The 25,308-nt window shown below is 43.9% G+C and overlaps 1 protein-coding gene across 2 annotated transcripts in view; it reads left to right on the top strand.

Annotated features, from left to right (window-relative positions):
• Positions 1 to 23,179, top strand: part of LOC120055638 (ephrin type-A receptor 4-like) — a 66,080-nt gene extending 42,901 nt beyond the window's left edge. Inside the window, exons 6-19 of one of the 2 annotated variants that reach the window (XM_039003529.1) lie at positions 749 to 880; positions 956 to 1,195; positions 6,143 to 6,267; positions 7,056 to 7,215; positions 7,337 to 7,448; positions 19,749 to 19,807; positions 19,936 to 20,049; positions 20,688 to 20,873; positions 21,019 to 21,080; positions 21,167 to 21,376; positions 21,597 to 21,743; positions 21,875 to 22,065; positions 22,184 to 22,342; positions 23,050 to 23,179. In XM_039003529.1, the coding sequence (XP_038859457.1) occupies positions 749 to 880; positions 956 to 1,195; positions 6,143 to 6,267; positions 7,056 to 7,215; positions 7,337 to 7,448; positions 19,749 to 19,807; positions 19,936 to 20,049; positions 20,688 to 20,873; positions 21,019 to 21,080; positions 21,167 to 21,376; positions 21,597 to 21,743; positions 21,875 to 22,065; positions 22,184 to 22,342; positions 23,050 to 23,179 (2,027 nt within the window). Of the gene's footprint in view, positions 1 to 748; positions 881 to 955; positions 1,196 to 6,142; positions 6,268 to 7,055; positions 7,216 to 7,336; positions 7,449 to 19,748; positions 19,808 to 19,935; positions 20,050 to 20,687; positions 20,874 to 21,018; positions 21,081 to 21,166; positions 21,377 to 21,566; positions 21,744 to 21,874; positions 22,066 to 22,183; positions 22,343 to 23,049 lie in introns of both variants that reach the window. The other variant, XM_039003528.1, reaches the window with a different exon arrangement.
• Positions 23,180 to 25,308: the final 2,129 nt, after the last annotated feature.

The following is a 25,308-nucleotide window of genomic DNA, read 5'->3' as shown; positions in this document are numbered from 1 at the left end:
ATGATACAAACTCCCCCAAAATATATTTTAATTGCAGGTTGTAAGGCAACAAAATAGGAAAAATGCCAAGGGGGGTGAATACTTTCGCAAGCCACTGTACGTTCCTTTTTGGTACTTATTGTTGTTCTGTTGTGTGTGTGTGTGTTCTATGTGTTTTCTCAGGCTGACTGGGTGAACCATGTGCTGTATATAGGCATAATTAAGTTTATGACAAACAGACCAAGGTCTCAGTCAGAACATATTTACAGAGAGAGAGAGAGAGAGAGAGAGGGGAGGGGGAGAAAGAGAGAGATGTTACTGAGGACTATTCATCCCACTTAGGACATGGTGTATTACTCTTAAGTCATTGGATCAGTATAGTGGGAGGACTGAGAGGAGAGAGACAGACGGAGGACTGAGATCATGTGACACTTAGATTGCACACAGGTGGACTTTATATAACTAATTATGTGACTTCTGAAGGTAATTGGTTGCACCAGATCTTATTTAGGGGCTTCATAGCAAAGGGGGTGAATACATATGCACGCACCACTTTTCCGGTTTTAATTTTTTTGAATTTTATGAAACAAGTATTTTTTTTTCACTTCACCAATTTGGACTATTTAAATAAAAATCAATTTAAGTTACAGGTTGTAATGCAACAAAATAGTAAAAATGCCGAGGGGGGTGAATACTTTTGCAAGGCACTGTATGTAAGCATAACCACAATATTATTTCTAACTCAACCTCCCTGTCCTATTTATCCCAGAACCCCCCTCTGCTCCACAGCAGCTGATCTCAGAGGTCAACGAGACATCAGTGGTTCTAGAGTGGAGCGCACCCCTCAGGCTTGGAGGGAGAACTGACATCAGATACCGTGTGGACTGCCTGCTCTGCCACGGTCCTGAGAGTTACCCTGGGAGTCAAACCGGGAATCAAACTCAGATTGGGAGTTCGTCTGGGAGTGAACTTGGAGAGGCTGGTAGCCTTGGGGGTCCTGACGGGCCTCTTGGGGCCCAGCTCTGCCTGCCCTGCGGCCCAGACGTCCTCTTCTCCCCCCAGCAGAGCGGCCTAGGGGCCACCAGAGTGTGTGTGAGCGAGCTGCAGGCACACACACGCTACACCTTCACCATCGGCGCCCGCAACGGGGTTTCCCAAGGCCACACTGCAGGGGCAAGAGAAAGTGTGTCTGTCACTCTCACCACCAACCAGGCCGGTGAGTTTGTGTGTGTGTGAGAGAGTTTAGAAGTAAGTGGAGGGAGAGTGTATGTGTGTTTTAAGGGGCCCAGCAGGACTGTGTTTATTCCATGTCTGTTTCAGAGTTTCTGAAGCGGGTTGGTTTAATTGAATTTAGTGTTTGTCTCCTCTCTCAAGGAGTGACTTGTCTCAGTGACATAAACATAATACCACAGTGGAGTCGTCATGTAATTGGTTTAGGTTGATGTTTAGATGCCTCAGTAACACAATACTTGTCTATTGCTCCTCTTACTGTGCGTGCGTGCGTGCGTGTGTGTGTGTGTGTAACAGAAATCACTCAGCATTTCCACACAAACTCAGTAAACAGTGTGATAGAGAGAAAGAAAGAATGAGGTTGCATCCTTTGTTAGTTTTACTTATTATCAGTCGACTAAAACACTGGACAATTTTAGTCTAGTTTTAGTCACAGCCATTTTAGTCACATAATAGTCTTTTTTTCCTGTTAAATAATTAATATTAGGCTACCTTTAACTTCCATCATGTGCACGTTCAGATAGCCTTGTCCAACTAGCCCTACTATCCCCTCATATACCTTAGCTGGCAACATTGATATTGTGGCAGATTCTGACCAATGCAGCCATAATTAACAGTATAGGCTATTAAAAACAAAAAACAAAGTTTTAAATGAGAAGTAGGCATTTGTCTGAAGCCGAAAAAGAAAGGAAATTCACATGAGCACCACGATACCTACTTCACCCATGCTCTACTAAGGTTTTCTAGCACACAGCTTTGACCTACTACAGTAGCTATGTTGGTATTGTACTTCAAACTATGTGAACTATGTGGAGGCAGGTTGCTTAGAATTCAAACCTTCTCAAACAGCCTAATTCATACTCTTAGATGAGGTTCTCCCACAATAATGTGATTTGTACCACATACAAGGTAAAGTATTGGATTCTTCCCACATCACACTAATCCCATTCCACTACCTTTTCAAGCTTTTAATCATATGATAACAAGCTTTGCTATTATACTTACAAGACCATCATGCTTGATTCAGCGAGCTGTTTTGTAATGTACTAATGTAGTGCCTGCCTGTATTTCATTAAACCTTCTGATTTAGCAATACTTGTCATTGAGAAATATTTTGGGGTCAGTAGATGCCCAACAGAACACCAGGTGGTGTGTTGGACACAGTCATTCATATATAGAGGTCTATAGAGCCTGTCTCCATTCCTGGTTTCTGGAACCGTTAGCTCACCCGTGTAATATTGACTATAGAGCCTGTCTCCATTCCTGGTTTCTGGAACCGTTAGCTGACCCGTGTAATATTGACTATAGAGCCTGTCTCCATTCCTGGTTTCTGGAACCGTTAGCTTACCCGTGTAATATTGACTATAGAGCCTGTCTCCATTCCTGGTTTCTGGAACCGTTAGCTGACCCGTGTAATATTGACTATAGAGCCTGTCTCCATTCCTGGTTTCTGGAACCGTTAGCTGACCCGTGTAATATTGACTATAGAGCCTGTCTCCATTCCTGGTTTCTGGAACCGTTAGCTGACCCGTGTAATATTGACTATAGAGCCTGTCTCCATTCCTGGTTTCTGGAACCGTTAGCTGACCCGTGTAATATTGACTATAGAGCCTGTCTCCATTCCTGGTTTCTGGAACCGTTAGCTGACCCGTGTAATATTGACTATAGAGCCTGTCTCCATTCCTGGTTTCTGGAACCGTTAGCTGACCCGTGTAATATTGACTATAGAGCCTGTCTCCATTCCTGGTTTCTGGAACCGTTAGCTGACCCGTGTAATATTGACTATAGAGCCTGTCTCCATTCCTGGTTTCTGGAACCGTTAGCTCACCCGTGTAATATTGACTATAGAGCCTGTCTCCATTCCTGGTTTCTGGAACCGTTAGCTCACCCGTGTAATATTGACTATAGAGCCTGTCTCCATTCCTGGTTTCTGGAACCGTTAGCTCACCCGTGTAATATTGACATACGCTCAGAAACACTTGCTTTGCAAACATGGTACTGTTTTATCAATTGCTGTGCGGATGAATAGGCAGTTTATTACCTCTTTCAATTGAATATATAGCTTAAAGTTGTGTGCATTTGTATGTCTTTTTGCAATAAAGCTGGTGACGCGAGAATAATACACATTTATAATAGGCCAATATCTAAAAATACATACAGCCTAATGATAAATACAGTTGAAGTCGGAAGTTTACATACACTTAGGTTGGAGTCATTAAAACTCGTTTTTCAACCTCTCCACAAATTTCTTGTTAACAAACTATAGTTTGGGCAAGTCGGTTAGGACATCTACTTTGTGCATGACACAATTAATTTTTCCAACAATTGTTTACAGACAGATTATTTCACTTATAATTCACTGTATCACAATTCCAGTGGGTCAGAAGTTTACATACACAAAACTTGGAAAATTCCAGAAAATGATGTCATGGCTTTAGAAGCTTCTGATATGCTAATTGACATCATTTAAGTCAAGTGGAGGTGTACCTGTGGATGTATTTCAAGGCCTACCTTCAAACTCAGTGCCTCTTTGCTTGACATCATGGGAAAATGAATAGAAATCAGCCAAGAACTAAAAAAAAAAATTGGAGACCTCCACAAGTCTGGTTCATCCTTGGGAGCAATTTCCAAACGCCTGAAGGTACCACGTTCATTTGTACAAACAATAGTATGCAAGTGTAAACACCATGGGACCACGTAGCTGTCATACCGCTCAGGAAGGTGACGTGTTCTGTCTCCTAGAGATGAACGTACTTTCGTGCGAAAAGTGCAAATCAATCCCAGAACAACAGCAATGGACCTTGTGAAGATGCTGGAGGAAACCGGTACAAAAGTATCTATATCCACAGTAAAACGAGTCCTATATCGACATAACCTGAAAGGCCGCTCAGCAAGGAGGAAGCCACTGCTCCAAAACATACATAAAAAAAACAGACTATGGTTTGTAACTGCACATGGGGACAAAGATCATACTTTTTGGAGAAATGTCCTTTGGTCTGATGAAACAAAAATAGAACTGTTTGGTCATAATGACCATTGTTATGTTTGGAGGAAACGGGGAGGCTTGCAAGACGAAGATCACCATCCCAACCGTGAAGCACGGGGTTGGCAGCATCATGTTGTGGGGGTGCTTGGCTGCAGGAGGGACTGGTGCACTTCACAAAATAGATGGCTTCATGAGGAAGGGAAATTATGTGGATATATTGAAGCAACATCTCAAGACATCAGTCAGAAAGTTAAAGCTTGGTCGCAAATGGGTCTTCCAAATGGACAATGACCCCAAGCATACTTCCAAAGTTGTGTCGAAATGGCTTAAGGACAACAAAGTCAAGGTATTGGACTGGCCATCACAAAGCCCTGACCTCAATCCCATAGAAAATTTTTGGGCAGAACTGAAAAGGCGTGTTCGATCAAGGAGGCCTTCAAACCTGACTCAGTTACACCAGATCTGTCAGGAGGAATGGGCCCAAATTCACGAACTTATTGTGGGAAGCTTGTGAAAGGCTACCTGAAATGTTTGACCCAAGTTAAACAATTTAAAGGCAATGCTACCAAATACTAATTGAGTGTATGTAAACTTCTGACCCACTGGGAATGTGATGAAATAAATAAAAGCTGAAATAAATAATTCTCTCTACTATTATTCTGACATTTCACATAATTAAAATAAAGTGGTGATCCTAACTGACCTAAGACAGGGAATTTTTAATAGGATTAAATGTCAGGAATTGTTAAACTGAGTTTAAATGTTTTTGGTTAAGGTGTATGTAAACTTCTGACTTCAACTGTGTGTGTTTGTGTGTGTGCGCGTGTGTGTGTTCTGGGAGAAGGTCTGCTCGTTTGACAACTTCTCTTTACAGTTAGGAGGACTGTAAGTTTTATGAGGTGTTTCATTTTATCTTGTTCGGGAGTGTGAGTCAGATGAGGTGTGTGTATGTGTTTTACTGTATGTAAAATGTGTGTGTCTGTGTGTAACACAATCCACTCACTCTAGTATTTTCTGTGTAATATTAAATGTAAAATGTCTTTGAGTCACAGATAGCGGTAGACACACCTACTTTAACTGCCTGATGGAAGTGTGTTGTCTTCTTGTGTAGTATATCGTCACCTACTGGGTGTTAAAAGAGTAGTATGGGAACTAACCAGAGTCAGTCAATACTCATACACTCTGAAATAACAATTTTCTGTCTTTAGTGAGTCAGTATCATAATTCCAGAGAGTCACATAGACCAGTGACATAACTCTCTTCTCCTGAAGGTCAGTATGCCAGAGTGATTACCACAATAACACTGGGACATGGGGGGAGAGGAAGACGATATTAGAGGGATAGAAAGACAGGATGAAATGAGGTGAGACCTGTTTCCTAGACAAAGGTGCCATGTCATCCAGGACTCTGTGGTGAATTGGGTCGTTGTGATTGCCATCCAACATTAAGTGATGCGGTTCTTTCCTGTCAAGCCTGTAGCTTGAAGCATTTTTCTATACATTTGTTATGCCATTGTGTCTTAACTATTCTGGTAAACCATTCAGGACCGTTCAATAGAATGTAGAAGCCATGGGCCTCCTGAGTGGTGCAGCGGTCTAAGGCACTACATCGCAGTGCTAGAGGCTTCGCTACAGACCTAGGTTTGATCCCAGGCTGTATCACAACCGGCCGTTATCAGGAGTCTCATAGGGCGGCACATAATTGGCCCAGCATTGTCCGGGTTTGGCCGGGGGGGGGCTTTACTTGGCTCGTCGCGCTCTAGCGACTCCTTGTGGAGGGGCCGGGTGCCTGCAGGCTGACAGCAGTCGTCAGTTGAACAGTGTTTCCTCCGACACATTGGTCCGGTTGGATTCCGGGTTAAGCAAGCGGTTGTTAAGATGTGTTCATTCTTCAACTTGTGTACCCCTCTTTCTCTCCTCTCTCTCTCTCTCCCACTCTCTCACATAGCTCCCTCCCCAGTCACGTCCATCCAGGCCAGTGATGTCACCAGGCACGGTGTGTCCTTGGCATGGCAACAGCCCGACCGGCCCAATGGGGTCATCCTTGAGTACGAGGTCAAGTACTACGAGAAGGTAAGGTGTCTCGTGGGAACCGCGGTTCAGAAATCAGATATTCTGTGGAAACCTATTGTAACTGTGTGTTTGTGTGTTATGTGTATCTGTGAGTGTATAAGTTTTCACCTGCTTCAACTGCTTCAACTGTTATCAATAGACCTATAAAATAACCAATAAACTATCTTCAAAGCCTTCCTTGTGTTTGACACAGAAATGGATAGAAGGAGAAATGTAGCAGGTTGACATTTATTGTCATGAGTCTTGTCCTGGAGGCGGAACTGAGTGTAAAAATTCATGAAAACAAAAATATATTTTTTGTTCTTAATTTAAGTTTAGGGTTAGCAGTGTGGTTAGGGTTACAATGTTGTGACTTGTGGCTGTGCCAGCAGAGCTGCCTCCAGAACAAGATCAGTTACACAAAACGCTAACCTGCAGAAATGGAGGGAGAGATAATACGAGATAAAATATGTTGGGAGAGAAAAAGAGAGAGTTTGAGGCATGTAGATAAGAGATGGGCAAGCTGTGGGAGGGATTTGTGACTGTGGCAATGTTTTTGTGTGTGTCCTTGCTTGAATGGTTATGTGATTATAGGCCATAGGGAGAGGGATTTCCCTCCAGACCCACACAGAAAACATTGTTCTGCAACTTCAAGTTACATTTTAGAATCATGTTCTCATCTCTTACCCATTTTCTTTTTGCTTGCCAATTATAATGGGTTGTATTTTAGTATGATGTACTGTATATTGGAACGCTTCATATAGTGGACATTGACACATCCCTCACCTCTTTTCCTCCTATCCAATCAGAATCAGAAGGAGAGGTCCTACCGCATTATGAAGACGGCATCCCGTAGTGCTGATATCACTGGGCTGAACCCACTCACTGTGTACGTCTTTCACGTGCGCGCTCGCACGGCCGCCGGATACGGAGAGTTCAGCGCCCCCTTTGAGTTTTCCACCAACTCAGGTACAACACTATGTTCTATTTGTCTATTTTTATAGAGCAAGGGATATTGATAAAAAAAGATGTACCTGTTTTTTAATGAAAACATCCTGGTTTGTGACTTGTTGTCTCCTCCCCCTGTCAGATCCCTTGCCTCTGATTGGTAATGCCGCTAACTCCACCCTTCTCCTACTGTCAATCAGTGGGGGTGTGGTTCTACTGCTCATCTCTACCACAGTCTTCATCATCAGCCACAGGTACACACACACACACAGCCGCAGGTAAACATACATACAGTGTGTCCTAAAGGAGACAGTGTATCCTAAAGGAGACAGTATGTCCAAAAGGAGACAGTATGTATGATGGCACCAGGAGGAGATGGCTGCTATGTTACGGGCTCCTAACCAATTGTGCTATTGTGTGTTTTTTTTGTAACTTATTTTGTACATAATGTTTCTGCCACCGTCTCTTATGACCGAAAAGAGCTTCTGGAGATCAGGACAGCGATTACTCACCTCATACTGGACGAAGATCTTTTCGTTTAACAAGTCGGACGCGAAGGATTTACTTCAGGCACCCGACAAGGCCCAAATCCCCGTCATTCGTATGATGAAGAGACGGAGATATCGGTGACGAAGGTCGGGGTGCCTTGTAAGTACGGCTAGTGAGTAATCCCCCTCTACCATCAGTCCTATTAGCCAACGTGCAATCATTGGGTAACAAAATGGATGAGCTCCGATCAAGATTATCCTACCAACGGGACATTAAAAACTCTAATATCTTATGTTTCACCGAGTCGTGGCTGAACGACGACATGGATAACATACAGCTAGCTTGGTTTTCGGTCCATCGGGAAGATGGAACAGCTGCATCCGGTAAACCACGGGGTGGCAGTCTATGTCTATTTGTAAATAACAGCTGGTGCACGAAATCTAATATTAAGGAAGTCTCAAGGTTTTGCTCACCTGAGGTAGAGTATCTCATGATAAGCTGTAGACCACACTATTTACCAAGAGTTCTCATCTATATTTTTTGTAGCTGTCTATTCATCACCACAAAACGATGCTGGCACTAAGACGGCACTCAACGAGCTGTATAAGGCGATAAGCAAACAAGAAAATGCTCATCCAGAGGCGGTGCTCCTAGTGGCCGGGGACTTTAATGCATGGAAACTTAAATTTGTTTTACCTCATTTCTACCAGCATGTTAAATATGCAACCAGAGGGAAAAAAAACTCTAGACCACCTTTACTCCACACACAGAGTACAAAGCTCTCCCTCGCCCTCAATTTGGCAAATCTTACCATAACTCTATCCTCCTGATTCCTGCTTAAAGCAAAAACTTAAACAGGAAGTACCAGTGACTCGCTCAATAAGGAAGTGGTCAGATAACGAGGATGCTAAGCTACAGGACTGTTTTGCTAGGACAGACTGGAATATGTTCCGGGATTCTTCTAATGGCATTGAGGAGTACATCCCATCAGTCACTGGCTTCATCAATAAGTGCATCGATGACGTTGTCCCCACAGTGACCATACGTACATACCGCAAACAGAAGCCATGGATTACAGGCAACATCCGCACTGAGCTAAAGGGTAAAGCTGCCGCTTTCAAGGAGCGGGACTCTAACCCAGACACTTATAAGAAATCCCGCAATGCCCTCTGACGAACCATCAAACAGGCAAAACGTCAATACAGGACTAAGATTGAATCGTTCTACACTGGCTCTGACGCTTGTTGGATGTGGCAGGGCTTGCAAACTGGATGTGGCATGGCTTGCAAATTGGATGTGGCAGGGCTTGCAAACTGGATGCCACTGGATGTGGCAGGGCTTGCAAACAGACTACAAAGGGAAGCACAGCCGCGAGTTGCCTAGTGACACGAGCCTACCAGACGAGCTAAATAACCTCTATGCTCGCTCCGTAGCCAATGTGAGTAAAACAGGTTAACATTCACAAGGCCGCAGGGCCAGACAGATTACCAGGACGTGTACTCCGAGCATGCGCTGACCAACTGGTAAGTGTCTTCACTGACATTTTCAACCTGTCCCTGACCGAGTCTATAATACCAACATGTTTCAAGCAGACCACCATAGTCCCTGTGCCCAAGAACACCAACGTGCCTAAACGACTACCAACCCGTAGCACTCATGTATGTAGCCATGAAGTGCTTTGAAAGGCTGGTCATGTCTCACATCAACACCATTATCCCTGAAACCCTAGACCCACTACAGTTTGCATACCACCCCAAAAGATCCACAGATGATGCAATCTCTATGGCACTCCACACTGCCATTTCCCACCTGGACAAAAGGAACACCTACGTGAGAATTGACTATAGCTCAGCGTTCAACACTATAGTGCCCTCAAAACTCATCACTAAGCTAAGGACCCTGGTACTTAACACCTCCCTCTGCAACTGGATCCTAGACTTCCTGACGGGCTGCCCCCAGGTAGTAGGGGTAGGTAACAACACCTCTGCCACGCTGATCCTCAGCATGGGGGACCCTCGGGTGCTTGCTCAGTACCCTCCTGTACTCCCTGTTCACCCATGACTGCATGGCCAAGCACAACTCCAACACCATCATTAAGTTTACCGACAACACAACAGTGGTAGTAGGCCTGATCACCGACAACGATGAGACAGCCTATAAGGAGGAGGTCAGAGACCTGGCAGTGTTGTGCCAGGATAACAACCTCTCCCTCAATGTGATCAAGACAAAGGAGATGATTGTGGACTACAGGAAAAGGAGGACCGAACACGCCCCCATTCTCATCGACGGGGCTGTAGTAGAGCGGGTTGAGAGCTTCAAGTTCCTTGGTGTCCCCATCACCAACAAACTTTCATGGTCCAAACACACCAAGACAGTTGTGAAGAGGGCACGACAATGCCTATTCCCCCTCAGGAGAATGGAAAGATTTGTTATGGGTCCTCAGATCAAAAAGTTCTACAGCTACACCATCGAGAGCATCCTGACTGGTTGCATCACCACCTGGTATGGCAACTGCTTGGCCTCCGACCGCAAGGCACTACAGAGGGTAATGTGTTTGGCCCAGTACATCACTGGGGCCAAGGTTCCTGCCATCCAGGACCTCTATATCAGGCAGTGTCAGAGGAAGGCCTCTGGAGGGCCGAGCACAAGAAATTTCCAGCCACCCTTGTCATAGATTGTTCTCTCTGCTACCGCACGGCAAGCGGTACCGGAGCACTAACTCTAGGTTCAAAAGGCTTCTTAACAGCTTCTACCCCCAAGCCATAAGACTCCTGAAAAGCTAATCAAATGGCTACTCGGACTATTTGCATTAACCTCCACCCCCATTTTTACTCTGCTGATACTCTTTGTTTATTACCCATGCATAGTCACTTTACCTCTACATACATGTACACTACCGTTCAAAAGTTTGGGGTCACTTCGAAATGTCGTTGTTTTCCATGAAAACATACATGAAATGAGTTGCAAATTGAATAGGAAATATAAGACGTTGAACAAGGTTATAAATAATGATTTTTAATTTAAATAATAATTGTGTCCTTCAAACTTTGCTTTCATCAAAGAATCCTTCATTTTGAGCAATTACAGCCTTGGGTATTCTAGTTGTCAATTTGTTGAGGTAATCTGAAGAGATTTCACCCCATGCTTTCTGAAGCACCTCCCACAAGCTGGTTTGGCTTGATGGGCACTTCTTACGTACCATACGGTCAAGCTGCTCCCACAACAGCTCAATAGGGTTGTGATCTGGTGACTTTGCTGGCCATTCCATTATAGACAGAATACCAGCTGACTGCTTCTTCCCTAAATAGTTCTTGCAGAGTTTGGAGCTGTGCTTTGGGTCATTGTCCTGTTGTAAGAGGAAATTGGCTCCAATTAAGGGCCGTCCACAGGGTATGGCATGGCGTTGCAAAATGGAGTGATAGCCTTCCTTCTTCAAGATCCCTTTTACCCTGTACAAATCTCCCACTTTACCACCACCAAAGCACCCCCAGACCATGACATTGCTTCTACCATGCTTGACAGATGGCGTCAAGCACTCCTCCAGCATCTTTTAATTTGTTCTGCGTCTCACGAATGTTTCTCTTTGTGATCCGAACACCTCAAACTTAGATTTGTCTGTCCACAACACTTTTTTCCAATCTTCCTCTGTCCAGTGTCTGTGTTCTTTTGCCCATCTTAATCTTTTATTTTTATTGGCTAGTCTGAGATATGGCTTTTTCTTTGCAACTCTGATAGGAAGGCCAGCATCCCAGAGTCGCCTCTTCACTGTTGACATAGAGACTGGTGCTTTGCAGGTACTATTTAATGAAGCTGCCAGTTGAGTACTTGTGAGGTGTCTGTTTCTCAAACTAGATACTCTGATGTACTTGTCCTCTAGCTCAGTTGTGCACCTAGGCCTCCCACTCCTCTTTCTATTCTGGTTAGAGCCAGTTTGCACTGTTCTGTGAAGGGAGTAGTACACAGCACTGTATGAGATCTTCAGTTTCTTGGCAATTTCTCGCATGGAATAGCCTTCATTTCTCAGAACAAGAATAGACTGATGAGTTTCAGAAGAAAGTTCTTTGTTTCTGGCCATTTTGAGCCTGTAATCGAGCCCACAAATGCTGATGCTCCAGATACTCAACTAGTCTAAAGAAGGCCAGTTTTATTGCTTCTTTAATCAGAACAATAGTTTTCAGCTGTGCTAACATAATTGCAAAAGTGTTTTCTAATGAGCCTTTTAAAATTATAAACTTGGATTAGCTAACACAACGTGCCATTGGAACACAGGAGTGATGGTTGCTGATAATGGGCCTCTGTATGCCTATGTAGATATTCCTTAAAAAATCCGCCGTTTCCAGTTACAATAGTCATTTACAACATTAACAATGTCTACACTGTATTTCTGATCAATTTGATGTTATTTTAATGGACAAAACATTTGCTTTTCTTTCCAAAACAAGGACATTTCTAAGTGGCCCCAAACCTTTGAATGGTAGTGTACCTATTACCTCAATTACCTCGACTAACCGGTGCCCCCGCACATTGACTATGTACCAGTATCCCCCTGTATATAGCCTCGCTACAGTTTTTTTATTCCGTCATTTCCGGTCACAACTTGCAGACTTGTTTATGTGTTGCTGTGCGTTTTGTTGCCAACCTTACTTTGCTACCTGACAACTTTACGGTTTTTACTTTTTAATTACCGTTTATATTTTTTGTTTTTCACTCACTCAACTTTTTTTCATTTAACTTTTTCACTCCGGACGCTTTATCTGGACATGGTTCGTCAGGACTTCCAACAGCTGAAGCTAAGTAGTAACATTAACATGATGCCTTCTAATTGCAGTCGCTGTCCTCATAATATACAGGAGAACATTCGCCTTATGGCGAGGATAGCTGTGCTGCAAGCCCAGCTTCAGACGCAATCGTTAGGCAAGGGTAATTTCAGTGTAGGAAAGGATGAAACAGCGTCTGTGCCACCAGTAAGTACAGATAGTAACGTTAGTACAAATCCCCTTGCACGGTCCCCGCAGCTGGACAACTTTCTCATGGCTTCTGGAGGGAAATGCTGAAATGCTCAACCGGTGTCGCTCATTCAGCCGACAGAAACGTTCAACCGGTTCTCCCCATTAAGCAGCGAGTCGGAGTCTGAGGCCAAGTCTTCTCTGGTCTCTACTCCTCCCGTTACGGGGTCTGAGACGCCGAAGCCTCCCATTAGCTCTGACAAATTGAAAACCCTAGTCATTGGCGACTCCATTACCCGCAGTATTAGACTTAAAACGAATCATCCAGCGATCATACACTGTTTACCAGGGGGCAGGGCAACCGACGTTAAGGCTAATCTGAAGATGGTGCTGGCTACAGCTAAAACTGGCGAGTATAGAGATATTGTTATCCACGTCGGCACCAACGATGTTAGGATGAAACCGTCAGAGGTCACCAAGCGCAACATAGCTTCAGCGTGGAAATCAGCTAGAAAGATGTGTCGGCATCGAGTAATTGTTTCTGGCCCCCTCCCAGTTAGGGGGAGTGATGAGCTCTACAGCAGAGTCTCACAACTCAATCGTTGGTTGAAAACTGTTTTCTGCCCCTCCCAAAAGATTAAATTTGTAGATAATTGGCCCTCTTTCTGGGACTCACCCACAAACAGGAACAAGCCTGGTCTGCTGAGGAGTGACGGACTCCATCCTAGCTGGAGGGGTGTTCTCATCTTATCTACCAGCATAGACAGGGCTCTAGCTCCACAATGAAATAGGGTGCAGGCCAGGCAGCAGGCTGTTAGCCAGCCTGCCAGCTTAGTGGAGTCTGCCACTAGCACAGTCAGTGTAGTCAGCTCTGCTATCCCCATTGAGACCGTGTCTGTGCCTCGACCTAGGTTGGGCAAAACTAAACATGGCGGTGTTCGCCTTAGCAATCTCACTAGAATAAAGACTTCCTCCATTCCTGCCATTATTGAAAGAGATCGTGATACCTCACATCTCAAAATAGGGCTACTTAATGTTAGATCCCTCACTTCAAAGGCAGTTAGTCAATGAACTAATCACCTCCTGGTTACACTAGTGACCATATCCCCCGTGCATCCCGCAAAGGCGGAGATGTTGCGAACATTTACGATAGCAAATTTCAATTTACAAAAAAAAGACGTTTTTGTCTTTTGAGCTTCTAGTCATGAAATCTATGCAGCCTACTCAATCACTTTTTATAGCTACTGTTTACAGGCCTCCTGGGCCATATACAGCGTTCCTCACTGAGTTCCCTGAATTCCTATCGGACCTTGTAGTCATAGCAGATAATATTCAAATTTTTTGTGATTTTAATTTTCACATGGAAAAGTCCATAGACCCACTCCAAAAGGCTTTCGGAGCCATCATCGACTCAGTGGGTTTTGTCCAACATGTCTCTGGACCTACTCACTGTCACAGTCATACTCTGGACCTAGTTTTGTCCCCTGGAATAAATGTTGTGGATCTTAATGTTTTTAATGTATCGGACCACCATTTTATTACGTTTGCAATCGCAAAAAATAATCTGCTCAGACCCCAACCAAGGAGCATCAAAAGTCGTGCTAAAAATTCTCAGACAACCAAAAGATTCCTTGATGCCCTTCCAGACTCCTTCTGCCTACCCAAGGACGTCAGAGGACAAAAATCAGTTAACCACCTAACTGATGAGCTCAATTTAACCTTGCGCAATACCCTAGATGCAGTTGCACCCCTAAAAACTAAAAAGATTTGTCATAAGAAACTAGCTCCCTGGTATACAGAAAATACCCGAGCTCTGAAGCAAGCTTCCAGAAAATTGGAACGGAAATGGCGCCACACCAAACTCGAAGTCTTCCGACTAACTTGGAAAGACAGTACCGTGTAGTATCGAAGAGCCCTCACTGCTGCTCGATCATCCTATTTTTCCAACTTAATTGAGGAAAATAAGAACAATCCTAAATTTATTTTTGATACTGTCGCAAAGCTAACTAAAAAGCAGCATTCCCCAAGAGAGGATGGCTTTCACTTCAGCAGTAATGAATTCATGAACTTCTTTGAGGAAAAGATCATGATCATTAGAAAGCAAATTACGGACTCCTCTTTAAATCTGCGTATTCCTCCAAAGCTCAGTTGTCCTGTCACGTTCCTGACCTGTTTTCTGTTAGTTTTTGTATGTGTTAGTTGGTCAGGACGTGAGTTTGGGTGGGCAGTCTATGTTTTGTGTTTCTATGTTGGTTTAATGGGTACCTGATATGGTTCTCAATTAGAGGCAGGTGGTTTTCATCTCCTCTGATTGAGAATCATATTAAGGTAGGTGGTGTCACATTGTTTGTTTGTGGGTGGTTGTCTCCTGTGTCTGTGTCTATGTACGTTGCGCCACACGGGACTGTTTCGGTTTGTTTGTTCGTTCGTTCGGTTTATGTAGTCTGTTCCTGTTTCATGCGTTCTTCGTGTCATGTAAGTTCTTATGTTCAGGTTCGTCTACGTCGTTTGTTATTTTTGTTAGTTATTCAAGTATAGTTCGTTTTTGTCTTGTTCAATAAATATCATGTCATATCACGAAGCTGCATTTTGGTTCAATCCCTGCTACTCCTCTTCGGATGAAGAGGAAGAGGAACGCCGTTACATGTCCTGAGTCTGCACAACTCTGCCAGGACCTAGGATCAAGAGAGACACTCAAGTGTTTTAGTACTATATCTCTTGACACAATGATGAAAATAATCATGGCCTCTAAACCTTCAAGCTGCATACTGGACCCTATTCCAACTAAACAACTGAAAGAGCTGCTTCGTGTGCTTGGCCCTCCTATGTTGAACATAATAAACGGCTCTCTATCCACCGGTTGTGTACCAAACTCACTAAAAGTGGCAGTAATAAAGCCTCTCTTGAAAAGCCAAACCTTGACCCAGCAAATGTAAAAAACTATCGGCCTACATCGAATCTTCTATTCCTTTAAAAAAAAAATGAAAAAGCTGTTGCGCAGCAACTCACTGCCTTCCTGAAGACAAACAATGTATACGAAATGCTTCAGTCTGGTTTCAGACCCCATCATAGCACTGAGACTGCACTTGTGAAGCTGGTAAATGACCTTTTAATAGCGTCAGACCGAGGCTCTGCATCTGTCCTCATGCTCCTAGACCTTAGTGCTGCTTTTGATACCATCGATCACCACATTCTTTTGGAGAGATTGGAAACCCAAATTGGTCTACACGGACAAGTTCTGGCCTGGTTTAGATTTTATCTGTCGGAAAGATATCAGTTTGTCTCTGTGGATGGTTTGTCCTCTGACAAATCAACTGTAAATGTCGGTGTTCCTCAAGGTTCCGTTTTAGGACCACTATTGTTTTCACTATATATTTTACCTCTTGGTGATGTCATTCGGAAACATAATGTTAACTTTCACTGCTATGCGGATGCCACACAGCTGTACATTTCAATGAAACATGGTGAAGCCCCAAAATTGCCCTCGCTAGAAGCCTGTATTTCAGACATAAGGAAGTGGATGGCTGCAAACTTTCTACTTTTAAACTCGGACAAAACAGAGATGCTTGTTCTAGGTCCCAAGAAACAAAGAGATCTTCTGTTGAATCTGACAATTAATCTTGATGGTTGTACAGTCATCTCAAATAAAACTGTGAAGGACCTCGGCGTTACTCTGGACCCTGATCTCTCTTTTGACGAACATATCAAGACTGTTTCAAGGAATAGCTTTTTTCCATCTACGTAACATTGCAAAAATCTGAAACTTTCTGTCCAAAAATGATGCAGAAAAATTAATCCATGCTTTTGTTACTTCTATGTTAGACTACTGCAATGCTCTACTTTCCGGCTACCCGGATAAAGCACTAAATAAACTTCAGTTAGTGCTAAATACGGCTGCTAGAATCCTGACTAGAACCCAACATTTTTATCATATTACTCCAGTGCTAGCCTCCCTACACTGGCTTCCTGTTAAGGCAAGGGCTGATTTCAAGGTTTTACTGCTAACCTACAAAGCATTACATGGGCTTGCTCCTACCTATCTTTCCGATTTGGTCCTGCCGTACATACCTACACGTCACAAGACGCAGGCCTCCTAATTGTCCCTAGAATTTCTAAGCAAACAGCTGGAGGCAGGGCTTTCTCTTATAGATCTCCATTTTAATGGAATGGTCTGCCTACTCATGTGAGAGACGCAGACTCGGTCTCAACCTTTAAGTCTTTACTGAAGACTCATCTCATCTCTCTCAGTGGGTATGATTGAGTGTAGTCTGGCCCAGGAGTGTGAAGGTGAACGGAAAGGCTCTGGAGCAACGAACCGCCCTTGCTGTCTCTGCCTGGCCGGTTCCCCTCTCTCCACTGGGATTCTCTGCCTCTAACCCTATTACAGGGGCGGAGTCACTGGCTTACTGGTGCTCTTCCATGCTGTCCCTAGGAGGGGTGCGTCACTTGAGTGGGTTGAGTCACTGACGTGATCTTCCTGTCTGGGTTGGCGACCCCCCTTGGGTTGTGCCGTGGAGGAGATCTTTGTGTGCTATACTCGGCCTTGTCTCAGGATGGTAAGTTGGTGGTTGAAGATATCCCTCTAGTGGTGTGGGGGCTGTGCTTTGGCAAAGTGGGTGGGGTTATATCCTGCCTGTTTGGCCCTGTCCGGGGGTATCATCGGATGGGGCCACAATGTCTCCTGACCCCTCTTGTCTCAGCCTCCAGTATTTATGCTGCAGTAGTTTATGTGTCGGGGGGCTAGGGTCAGTCTGTTATATCTGGAGTACTTTATACGGTGTCCTATGTGAATTTAAGTATGCTCTCTCTAATTCTCTCTTTCTCTCTCTCGGAGGACCTGGCATGATGACTCCTTGCTGTCCCCAGTCCACCTGGCCGTGCTGCTGCTCCAGTTTCAACTGTTCTGCCTGCGACTATGGAACCCTGACCTGTTCACCGGACGTGCTACCTGTCCCAGACCTGCTTTTTTCAACTCTCTAGAGGCAGCAGGAGCGGTAGAGATACTCTTAATGATTGGCTATGAAAGCCAACTGACATTTACTCCTGAGGTGCTCGACAACTACTGTGATTATTATTATTTTTATGAACATTTTAACATCTTGGCCATGTTCTGTTATAATCTCCACCCGGCACAGCCAGAAGAGGACTGGCCACCCCTTATAGCCTGGTTCCTCTCTAGGTTTCTTTCTAGGTTTTGGCCTTTCTAGGGAGTTTTTCCTAGCCACCGTGCTTCTACACCTGCAATGCTTGCTTTTTGGGGTTTTAGGCTGGGTTTCTGTACAGCACTTTGAGATATCAGCTGATGTAAGAAGGGCTATATAAATAAATTTGATTTGATTTATTGTTGCTCCTTAATTATTTGTTGATTTAAAAAAATATATATATATAATTTTTTTTCTTCACTTCAGTTCATTTTAGTAAATACTTTCTTAACACTTCTTAAAGCTGCATTGTTGGTTAAGGGCTTGTAAGTAAGCATTTCCCTGTAAGGTCTACAGCTGTTGTATTCGGTGCATCTGACAAATAACATTTGATTTGATTGATTTGATTTGTCCTAAAAGAGACGGTGTTTCCTAAAGGCCTGATTGCTCACCTGGTAATCCCCTTGTCCCTGATTTTATCATTAGTGTTCACAAAAACACAGCCCCTGTATCAACTTCCCCTTGCCTCCACACACACACAACCTCTCCCTTGAGGCTGCTTTATACTGAGAGTAGCTCTCAGGACTAAGGTGTCACGCGTGTGGGCACACACACACACACACACACACACACACACACACACACACACACACACACACACACACACACACACACACACACACACACACACCACTATTCTCCCTCCATCCCCTTCTCCTTCTTCCTAAGTCACTGTTCTCCCTCCATCCCCTTCTCCTTCTTCCTAAATTACTGTTCTCCCTCCATCCCCTTCTCCTTCTTCCTAAATTACTATTCTCCCTCCATCCCCTTCTCCTTCTTCCTAAGTCACTGTTCTCCCTCCATCTCCTTCTCCTTCTTCCTAAGTCACTGTTCTCCCTCCATCCCCTTCTCCTTCTTCCTAAGTCACTGTTCTCCCTCCATCCCCTTCTCCCTAAATTACTATTCTCCCTCCATCCCCTTCTCCTTCTTCCTAAGTCACTGTTCTCCCTCCATCCCCTTCTCCTTCTTCCTAAATTACTATTCTCCCTCCATCCCCTTCTCCTTCTTCCTAAGTCACTATTCTCCCTCCATCCCCCTCTCCTTCTTCCTAAATTACTATTCTCCCTCCATCCCCTTCTCCCTAAATTACTATTCTCCCTCCATCCCCTTCTCCTTCTTCCTAAGTCACTATTCTCCCTCCATCCCCTTCTCCTTCTTCCTAAATTACTATTCTCCCTCCATCCCCTTCTCCTTCTTCCTAAATTACTATTCTCCCTCCATCCCCCTCTCCTTCTTCCTAAGTCACTGTTCTCCCTCCATCCCCTTCTCCCTAAGTCACTATTCTCCCTCCATCCCCTTCTCCTTCTTCCTAAGTCACTATTCTCCCTCCATCCCCTTCTCCTTCTTCCTAAATTACTATTCTCCCTCCATCCCCTTCTCCTTCTTCCTAAATTACTATTCTCCCTCCATCCCCTTCTCCTTCTTCCTAAGTCACTGTTCTCCCTCCATCCCCTTCTCCTTCTTCCTAAGTCACTGTTCTCCCTCCATCCCCTTCTCCTTCTTCCTAAGTCACTGTTCTCCCTCCATCCCCTTCTCCTTCTTCCTAAGTCACTGTTCTCCCTCCATCCCCTTCTCCTTCTTCCTAAGTCACTGTTCTCCCTCCATCCCCTTCTCCTTCTTCCTAAGTCACTATTCTCCCTCCATCCCCTTCTCCTTCTTCCTAAGTCACTGTTCTCCCTCCATCCCCTTCTCCTTCTTCCTAAGTCACTATTCTCCCTCCATCCCCTTCTCCTTCTTCCTAAGTCACTGTTCTCCCTCCATCCCCTTCTCCTTCTTCCTAAGTCACTATTCTCCCTCCATCCCCTTCTCCTTCTTCCTAAGTCACTGTTCTCCCTCCATCCCCCTCTCCTTCTTCTACCTGTTAGTGAGCTGTGTTCTGTTCCCTTCACTACTTCATTCTCTTCCTCTGTTATTTCAGGAGGGGACAATACAGCAAAGCTAAGCAGGACTTAGAGGAGGAGAAACATTTAAACCCAGGTAAGACCACACACACAAACAAACATGGCCGAGCACATACTCATGTGGGCATCCCTCTATCCCTTCCAATTTATTTTCTCAAACCATCTCCATTCCCCCCCTCCTTCCCTCCCCCTCTCCATCTGAAGGTGTGAGGATATACGTGGACCCCTTCACCTATGAGGACCCGGACCAGGCTGTCCATGAGTTTGCCAAAGAGATTGACGCCTCCAACATACACATAGAGAAAGTAATTGGCATCGGTAAGGGAGCCTGACACACACACTGATAATAAATCATCAAGGTGTGTGTGTGTGTGTGTGTGTGTGTGTGTGTGTGTGTGTGTGTGTGTGTGTGTGTGTGTGTGTGTGTGTGTGTGTGTGTGTGTGTGTGTGTGTGTGTGTGTGTGTGTGTGTGTGTGTGTGTGTGTGTGTGTGTGTGTGTGCATGGTAGGTGAGTTTGGGGAGGTGTGTAGTTATTTAAACTGTGTGTATCTGTGTGTGTTTTTGGTGAGTTTGGGGAGGTGTGTAGTTATTTATATTGTGTGTATCTGTGTGTGTTGTAGGTGAGTTTGGGGAGCTGTGTAGTTATTTATACTGTGTGTATCTGTGTGTGTTGTAGGTGAGTTTGGGGAGGTGTGTAGTTATTGATATTGTGTTTATCTGTGTGTGTTGTAGGTGAGTTTGGGGAGGTGTGTAGTTATTTATACTGTGTGTATCTATGTGTGTTGTAGGTGAGTTTGGGGAGGTGTGTAGTTATTTATATTGTGTGTATCTATGTGCGTTGTAGGTGAGTTTGGGGAGGTGTGTAGTTATTTATATTGTGTGTATCTATGTGCGTTGTAGGTGAGTTTGGGGAGGTGTGTAGTTATTTATACTGTGTGTATCTGTGTGCGTTGTAGGTGAGTTTGGGGAGGTGTGTAGTGGCCGTCTGCGGCTCCAGGGGAAGAGAGAGATCTACGTGGCCATAAAGAGTCTGAAGGCAGGATATGCTGACAAACAGAGGCGGGACTTCCTCTCTGAGGCCAGCATCATGGGACAATTCGACCACCCAAACATCATCAGACTGGAGGGTGTGGTCACACGATGTGAGTGATTGACAGCTACTTTGACCAATCTAAGCAGAGATTTACAGGTTCTTTCTTCATTTAGAAAGTAAAAGCAGGGAACCCAAAACTGATCTTTGTGGAACTCCACCCTGGCTTAATCGCTGCTTGTTTGTCTCCTGTTCAGGTAAACCAGTGATGATCATCACAGAGTACATGGAGAATGGATCCCTCAACACCTTCCTCAGGGTAAGAAGGAGAACGAGAGAGAGTCTGTGTCTTTGTGTTCATACTGTAAACTCTATTCTAATGTCTATATTGTCTTTCTCCATTAGAAACACGACGGTCAGTTCACAGTGATCCAGCTGGTGGGCATGCTGCGTGGCATCGTGTCGGGCATGAAGTACCTGTCTGACATGAGCTACGTTCACCGAGACCTGGCCGCCCGCAACATCCTGGTCAACAGCAACCTGGTGTGTAAGGTGTCTGACTTCGGCCTGTCACGAGTACTGGAGGACGACCCTGAGGCAGCATACACCACACGGGTAAGAACACAGAAACACAGGATAGAACATAGAACAAAGAACCTAAACATGCATATTACTTGTCTGAAGTAATGATTTATTATGCAAGATAAGGTTTCAATGATTGTTAGATCACTCATCTTTTAAATGTGGGTCCTTAGCACCTGTGGATCCTAATTTCTCATTTCTCATTCTCTTCCATGTGTTACAGGAGGTGACTGGGACGTACCACTCTCCAGAGGGGAAGATCCCCATCAGATGGACTGCTCCAGAGGCCATCGCCTACAGGAAGTTCACTCCAGCCTCTGACACATGGAGCTACGGCGTGGTCATGTGGGAGGTGATGTCATATGGAGAGCGGCCATATTGGGACATGAGTAACCAGGATGTAAGCATGTGTTAAAACTCAAAAACAAGACATTCGCCTGAATGTGAGACAGAAACTAAGTTGAGCAGTTAGACAAAGTTAGTTAAACATGCTTTCTTACCCACTTGATCCCTATCTCCCCCTCTCTCTAGGTGATAAAAGCGATAGATGAGGGTTACCGTCTGCCCCCACCTATGGACTGTCCAGTTTGTCTGCACCAACTGATGTTAGACTGCTGGCAGAGAGACAGAATACACAGACCAAGTTTCACGCAGATCCTCAACATTCTGGATAAACTCATCCGCAACCCAACTACCACACTGAAGAGGACAGGAGGAGAGAGGTACACACACACACACACACCCAGAGGAAACCATGTCTTTCATCGCAGGCCCTTTCAATGTTTTTTCAGCATAACATGGACTCACTATAACTCATTATTTCTTTATATCTCTGTGCAGGCCTGTTCCCACTCTGTTGGAGCCTGTAGGAGGTCCAGAGTTTGTGTCAGTGTGGTCAGTAGAATACTGGCTCCAGGCTATAGGGATGGACATGTACAGAGACATCGTCACTGCTGCTGGATACACCAGTCCTGACAGCCTGCTAACCCTCACACAGCAGTGAGTCGGTTTCTCTCTCTCTCTCTCTCTCTGTCTCGCTCTGTCTCTCTCTCCCCCTCTCAATTCAAGGGGCTTTATTGGCATGAGAAACATATGTTAACCATGCCAAAGCAAGTGAAGTAGATAATATACAAAAATGAAATGAACAGTAAACATTACACTCACAGAAGTTCCAAAAGAATAAAGACATTACAAATGTCATATTATGTATATATACAGTGTTGTAACAATGTGCAAATGGGTAAAGTACAAAAGGGAAAATAAATAAATATAAATATTGGTTGTATTTACAATGGTGTTTGTTCTTCACTGGTTGCCCTTTTCTTGTGGCAACAGGTCACAAATCATGCTGCTGTGATGGCACACTGTGGTATTTCACCCAATAGATATGGGAGTTTATCAAAATTGGGTTTGTTTTTTCGAATTCTTTGTGGATCTGTGTAATCTGAGGGAAATATGTGTCTCTAATATGGTCATACATTTGGCAGGTTAGGAAGTGCAGCTCAGTTTCCACCTCATTTTGTGGGCAGTGTGCACATAGCCTGTCTTCTCTTGAGAGCCAGGTCTGCCTACGGCGTCCTTTCTCAATAGTCTCTCTCTGTCTCTCCTATTCTCTCGCTCTTTCTCTCTCTTTCGTTTTGTGTGTCCGTGTGCATGCTCTGTTCAACTCCCAACATGCCTAATTGTGTATTGTACTATGTTTACAGGGACATGGCCAGTATAGGAATCGTCACACCATCACACCAGGACCAGATCCTTGCCAGTGTGCAGCAGGTATTGCTGTCCCACATGCAACAAATACAGGACCAGATGCAGGACAGTATGGTTCCCGTCTGAGCCAGTGAATGGATATCAAACAGAAACAGACGTTTACGTCATCCATGCACTTTAGATTGAGATGTTCATAAGGAATAACGTCAACAAACAAACCCTACAACAGAAAATATGAACGGAGGAGAGAAAAGAGGCACTTTTATAAACCATATAACCTTAGGGCATAGTTCAGAGGATTGACCTGAGGCTGAAGAAGCTGTTGAAGAGGTTCCCTGTGTGTTTCAGTGGAACCAACGGAACTTTCCGTCTCTTGTTCTGTTTACTTTTTGTACATATGTGTCTGTAAAAAAAAGAAATTCAACTGCTCTTAATTATTTTCTTTTTTTGGTGACTTTGTGACACGACAATGTTTGTCACGGTCATCCTGACTTTTAAGTCATGTGCGAAACGTTTCTGTAGTTTGTTTAGAGTTCGGCTGGGCGATATGACCTAAAAATGATTATTAGATTATTATTTTTTCCTATTTATGGGTGATTCACGATATATCAATTTCTAAAAGGTTTTCTCTAAATAAGCGTTGTTGTATATACATAAAGGTAAAATACACTACATTTCACTAATTATTGTATTATTTTATCAAAATAGTTCAACCTTCTTTTTTTGCAATAATCACTGATATGGCTTTCAAGTCTGTCTATGAAAATGCAATTTTTGTTACAAATGTAATAACCAGAAGCATGCATAATGCACATTCACTAATAATGACTAACTTCTTGTAGAAGGCATTTCAGAAGATTGTTTATAATCTCTCAAGCACCAGTCCACGTCCTAGTGAGTAGCCAGGTAATCTTTATATTTCAAATTTTGCCAACTTGGATTTTTTTGCTAGCTTACAAGGCAGAACAGTTGAATTGTTATCGCCTCCCATTGTTAGGGCAGAGACATGAGCATCTCGTCATTACATACAGATCTCTGGTGTAAATGGGAAGGTGCACACAGCACAGAAGGAGCGAAGGAGACGAGACCAAAAAGACAACATGAGAACAAGCGGATATAAGAATGTTATCAAAAAAAGAACTTGATTTTGCAATACAGGCATTTGGAATATCACGCAAAAAGATTAATTCAAATTAATTTGATATATTGCCCAGCCCTAGTTCAGTGGTACCAATGTTTTCTGTTCAGATAAACTTTTGTTTTTGATCTCCACTACACAAACAGAATATATGTCTCCAATTTGCCACATATGCATTTCAGGACCACACTACTCATTAATCTCTAATACAATATAAGGACTCCAACTCCCATAACCACTAAGGAGTAGTCCATCCATTGAACTTTGTTGACAAGTACTAATAAGTGCTACATCCATTCATCAACAAGGACTTGTAAGTTTATAGTGAAGCAGAGTTCAATGAATAAAGCCAGGAGTTGAATGTCCACCAAGTATGGCCTAAGGCATTTCATATGACTACGATAGTCTATATTTTGTCATTGTGCAAATGTGCTGTTTATCATATCTGAATCGTGACAGAATGTTGGCAAATTTTCAGCTGGTAGGGGAGAGATGTTTTAGCTGTTGTGGAGCGTTGGGCTCTATCTGAAACATTTGAAGCAGAGATGTTTTAGCTGTTGTTGGGCTCTATCTGAAACATTTGAAGGAGAGATGTTTTAGCTGTTGTGGAGCGTTGGGCTCTATCTGAAACATTTGAAGGAGAGATGTTTTAGCTGTTCTGGAGCGTTGGGCTCTATCTGAAACATTTGAAGGAGAGATGTTTTAGATGTTCTGGAGCGTTGGGCTCTATCTGAAACATTTGAAGGAGAGATGTTTTAGATGTTCTGGAGCGTTGGGCTCTATCTGAAACATTTGAAGGAGAGATGTTTTAGATGTTCTGGAGCGTTGGGCTCTATCTGAAACATTTGAAGGAGAGATGTTTTAGATGTTCTGGAGCGTTGGGCTCTATCTGAAACATTTGAAGGAGAGATGTTTTAGATGTTGTTGGGCTCTATCTGAAACATTTGAAGGAGAGATGTTTTAGATGTTCTGGAGCGTTGGGCTCTATCTGAAACATTTGAAGGAGAGATGTTTTAGATGTTCTGGAGCGTTGGGCTCTATCTGAAACATTTGAAGGAGAGATGTTTTAGATGTTCTGGAGCGTTGGGCTCTATCTGAAACATTTGAAGGAGAGATG

The sequence above is a fragment of the Salvelinus namaycush genome, chromosome 11, assembly GCF_016432855.1.
Source record: "Salvelinus namaycush isolate Seneca chromosome 11, SaNama_1.0, whole genome shotgun sequence".
Classification (NCBI taxonomy): Eukaryota; Metazoa; Chordata; class Actinopteri; order Salmoniformes; family Salmonidae; genus Salvelinus; species Salvelinus namaycush.
This window is presented reverse-complemented; position numbering and strand designations above follow the sequence as displayed.